Here is a 4,330-nt window from a genome sequence, read left to right as displayed (position 1 = left end):
AGCGAGAAGATTCACACTATCTTCCCTCTTAATGGTTTTGCTGATGTCGATTGAAAGAATTGCATTGGGAGAAGTGGGACACGTGCTTTGTTTCAATACGAGTTTGTATTAGATAAATGGATTTTATTACTTTTCTCATATTTTATCCGCCCGTACATAATAGTGTTGATACTTTGCTCGTAACATGCCAAAGCTAAGAAGTTACGGTACCTCGGCGAAATGTGGTATTCCCATTTTGTTTGTTTGGTCGGTGGTTTAATTGCCATCCGAGCTAGTTTTTGGGATTCTATGTTTGAACTGTTCCTGCGTTTTGTGTAAAAATGACTTGATCTTCCAATACGTGTTTTGTAACATAGAACTGAAAACACCGTGCAATGGGATCGGAGGTACGGTTCCATCTGGCACATGCGATTGTCGAACATAAGACTCTAGTAATGAATGAAATAGTTTAGAAAAAGGCAGCATCGCAAAAAAGGTTCACCGTCCCTCCGGCGTTTTGCGGACCCGTTATCGCTTTACCGGTGTCCAAACGGCACCTCTTTCTCTTGTCCGGCTGCTGTCCGTTATTGCTTTGAACTTTGAAAACCGTTTCCGCTTTCATCTATGCCAGAAACCATCGGCTCTTAAACTCTTGGATTCGGATTCATTGCGGCCCGTGGTACGTGTTGTTAAATTTTAGATCTCCGCGCAGATCGATGTTTTCTCATCTATTTCGCTTCCTCGTCCACTACAACGTTGATTATTGTGTCAATTTGTTCAATTAAATAATAGTTTTACTATTTATACATTCATATATTTATATATGTATAGTTTTATCCATTATGTTTACGTGCTTTCCTCGGTTGCCGTTGTTAATGCTCTTTGCGTTTGTTTAATATTGTTTTTGTTTCTTGTTATTAGGGTGTTGGTTGGTCGTCTATGCGCATATACACTGTCAGCTGGTGTTCCTAGCATCTAGCCTGCCTAACCACGTGATTCCGTCTGCTTCCGATCCCGCTAATGTTCCGATACTACTTTTGCCTAATATAAATTGTCACCGTAGAACAGTACGTACAGTGCTGTTCGTTTTGCAGACGATGTCGAATTATAAAATTAACAAGATAGGTAGAAAGAAACTGGGATGAAAAAATATATAAATATATTTACGTTTGAGTTATATTCTAAGGAAAGTCGCTTGTTGAATAGAATCAGTGATCGATTGATTTTTTTTTTCAAAAAGCCACGCATCATGTTCGGAGTGGCTGGGACGGGATCACCCGAAAAGGATCACGCCTTTTGTGGGGACCGGTGAAGGAATTTGTGAAGTTCATATTTCTTTTCCATTCTTGAGGGGATGCAATGCCTTCGCCATGGCCTTTGTTGGGGAAAAAACGTGCCAGCGGTGCTAGGGTGCGTGGACAGTGACGGGCGCGATAAGGGACCCACTGTTTCATTGCACCTTAAGCTTCACTTTCGCCCGGCGTAAGCTCACCCTCCGGGATCGGAACGATCAAGTTCTCCTTCGACATGAGCGTGTATTTCGTTACGAAGTTGGTGAATCGCAGGCAGAGCGATGTTTCCTCCTCGAACTCGTTGAATATTCGCCGGTGATGGAAGTAGGCGTGCGAAAAAATTCGATAAACGCGACGGCACACCGAACCTAGCTTCGCTACCGACGATTCCTTAATCGATACCCTACGAGTTGTGGGAGAGGTCGATTGGGCAAATGTTCGCTACGAGAATTGTGTGCTTCAAAAAGACACTCACCTGCTGGGGAAATATTTATTACTATTCAGCAAGCACGCGGCCCCGTCGAGCGTGTGACGGGTGTAATCGATTGCCGGGCACTCTTTTGGTGTTTTGTGGGCAGCGCACAGAAATATCCACTGCTCGGTGGCCGTCATCTGCGTGCAGGTTGCAGGGAAACACTGCGTCTGTAGTCGAACCGCCAGCCCGTTCAGTTCCATACAGAATTGTCTGAAACAGTAACAGGGGGGAAACCGTCAGGTCCGAGGCAATGGCACTCCGACTGCTGTTGCGGCCAAGAAAAACGTACCGTAAATGTTCGTACTTCCAAACGCCCTCATCCTGGCCGTCGGGCATCGTGAGTATTTGATCCACATTGGATGGGTCCTTTTTGATCATCTGTTGGATGTACTGCTGCACCGCGAGGGTGCTGTCCATCTCCTCGAACACCTCATCGGGCCAGCTGGAGAAATCCTGCAAACAGTCAGCACAACGAACGCCATCAATCGATTGTGTACGCCAAACGGAGGGCCACTTTCACATCACAACAACGAGCTCCCGACAAGGTGGGTTCCATACGGGGCGCAGGCGAGAAGGAAGCGCCTAGCAAACACTGTCCACTTGCAGCAAACTATCGCTGCTGGCCGTTTTCCAGCATGCGATGCCAAATTACACAAACCTTTGCTTTCGTTCCTGGTCTGTTTCGTCTCAGGATTGTTGAACCGTCAGCCATCTTCATGATTGAAAATTTTCTCTGCGCTCCTCGAACGCTGTCGACTGTCAAAGCGTTTGGTACGCGCCCGTGTGACTGTGAGTGTGTGTGGTTTTCAATTTTGACGTGCCTGCCAAACTGACGGTGGTGAGTTTCCGAGTGCGAGAAAGCTTCGTGGTGAAAGCTCGTTTTGAAATTTTAAATAATTTATGACTTCAACCAAATGTGTAACAGCAAACATATGTTAGGAACATTACTCGTTGCGCAACGAAACACATACGTTTTTGAAACGATGCGCAATAATGCACTTGTTACTAGTTCAAATTTTCTGAGCACAGCAGAAGAAATACGTGTCACTAATAAAACTCTACAGACTTAACGCTGGATCGACAATAACTCACAGGTCGTACCAAAATCAAGAAACGACAAGAATGAAAAGCGGGCCAGTCCCCAATCGGTTTATTAAAAGATTACCTTACATTCCGATAATGAGACAAAGATACGGTATGAATAAAAAGCGGACTTAAATCAGTGTAAAAGCAGTCATTCCTATTCTCGTGTTTGTAACGTAACGTAACGTTCATGTTCGTGTTCGCAGCTCGTGTTCGTAACTTGTTATCTCAACGAAGTATCGTTTTCAAGCTGAAGAAATGTAAGTATTCGGAGAAGTGATTATTTGTCATCGATAAAAAAGTAGAAATGATTTGGTGTCAGATTGCAAAGTTTCATAGCTTTGCATAGCATTTTTGATTTTTCGGAAATACATTACCTACCTCGGAAATTTATCCTGTAAACTTCTTTTCGAACATTGAAATATAACATTGCATTCAACTAAATATAACCATTTTTGTTTTTGCTCTAGGCCCAAACCCCTGAATTATGAATCTGCCCGTTTAGAAACATTCAAATCATGGCCTAGTCGTGCAATCAAACCAGAGCATCTAGCCGATTCCGGGTTCTATTACGTTGGTCGAGATGACCTGGTGAAATGTTTTTTCTGCAGGATCGAGATTGGCCAATGGCAAAAAGGGGATAATGTGGATCAGCTGCATTCTCTTCAGTCACCGCGATGCCCTCTTATGAATGGAAAACCGACAAAGAATGTGGAATGGGACGATGAGCCCGAAAATGGAATTCGTTTCCGATTATCCGGATTCGGATCAGACAAGTTCATTTATAGCACCGCACCTTCCAGCATAACGGAGATCGTGGCGCCTACCGTTGAATCAAAAGTGGAGACTCTGGAGACGTCACTGACGCAGATCTACATATCTGAACAAACGAGCATCAATTTGTGAACAAATTTCAAACAAGTGGCAGTTTGTCGCAGAACTATGCTTTTCGCAGAACTGTGAAGTGCAAAAATAAGCTAAGATAAAGTATACCAGCGCAACAAATGGTTGACCCGTGTAGTTTAAAACAAATATACTCCTTTTTACCACATGAACGCAGCATGCACAACAGGGTAGCATGGGAGTCGGAAACCGAAAAGAGATTCTGTCAATACATTGCGTGGAGAATTTTTACTGTACGTTTTTACTCACGCACAGTCCTAAAGCAAACATAATTTATTTTTATGTTTCGTTTCATTAGGAAATAGGGTGTGTTTTCTAAATTTCTCCGCTTCTCGATTAACATGCCCGGTCACCTGCGGGTACTTTGGGGTAGTTGTTAGTTACGGATCAATGAGAACGGAAATGAAAACCTTGACCAACGTTTTGCGCCTCTAGCTCGGTGTATAAACGACGTAATTATTTGTCCTCCGCCTTTGAACATCCTGCAGCCTTGGAACATGGACACACACCGTTGTCAGGAACAGTGCGTATGGGACTGGTTTGTTGTCTATTAATAATTCCAAATCCAATCCAATAATTAATCCAAATGATTACTACC

The 4,330-nt window shown here is 43.6% G+C and overlaps 1 protein-coding gene across 1 annotated transcript; it reads right to left on the bottom strand.

Annotated features, from left to right (window-relative positions):
- Positions 1-126: 126 nt before the first annotated feature.
- Positions 127-2,497, bottom strand: LOC131212659 (MOB kinase activator-like 4). The gene is made up of 4 exons (XM_058206605.1): positions 2,405-2,497; positions 2,036-2,199; positions 1,747-1,956; positions 127-1,674 (listed from the first exon to the last, which is right to left on the bottom strand). The coding sequence occupies exons 1-4, from the start codon at positions 2,462-2,464 to the stop codon at positions 1,440-1,442; spliced, it is 669 nt and encodes a 222-aa protein (XP_058062588.1). The 5' UTR covers positions 2,465-2,497; the 3' UTR covers positions 127-1,439.
- Positions 2,498-4,330: the final 1,833 nt, after the last annotated feature.

The sequence above is a fragment of the Anopheles bellator genome, chromosome 1, assembly GCF_943735745.2.
Source record: "Anopheles bellator chromosome 1, idAnoBellAS_SP24_06.2, whole genome shotgun sequence".
Lineage (NCBI taxonomy): Eukaryota > Metazoa > Arthropoda > Insecta > Diptera > Culicidae > Anopheles > Anopheles bellator.
This window is presented reverse-complemented; position numbering and strand designations above follow the sequence as displayed.

Bases quoted from the DNA above. Each gene is read 5' to 3' on its own strand.
- LOC131212659 (XM_058206605.1), bottom strand. From the start codon at position 2,464: ATGAAGATGGCTGACGGTTCAACAATCCTGAGACGAAACAGACCAGGA. The intron at 1,957-2,035 runs GTACGTTTTTCT...TTACTGTTTCAG, and splicing joins TGGAAGTACGAACATTTACG to ACAATTCTGTATGGAACTGA. The intron at 1,675-1,746 runs GTGAGTGTCTTT...CACAACTCGTAG, and splicing joins AATAAATATTTCCCCAGCAG to GGTATCGATTAAGGAATCGT.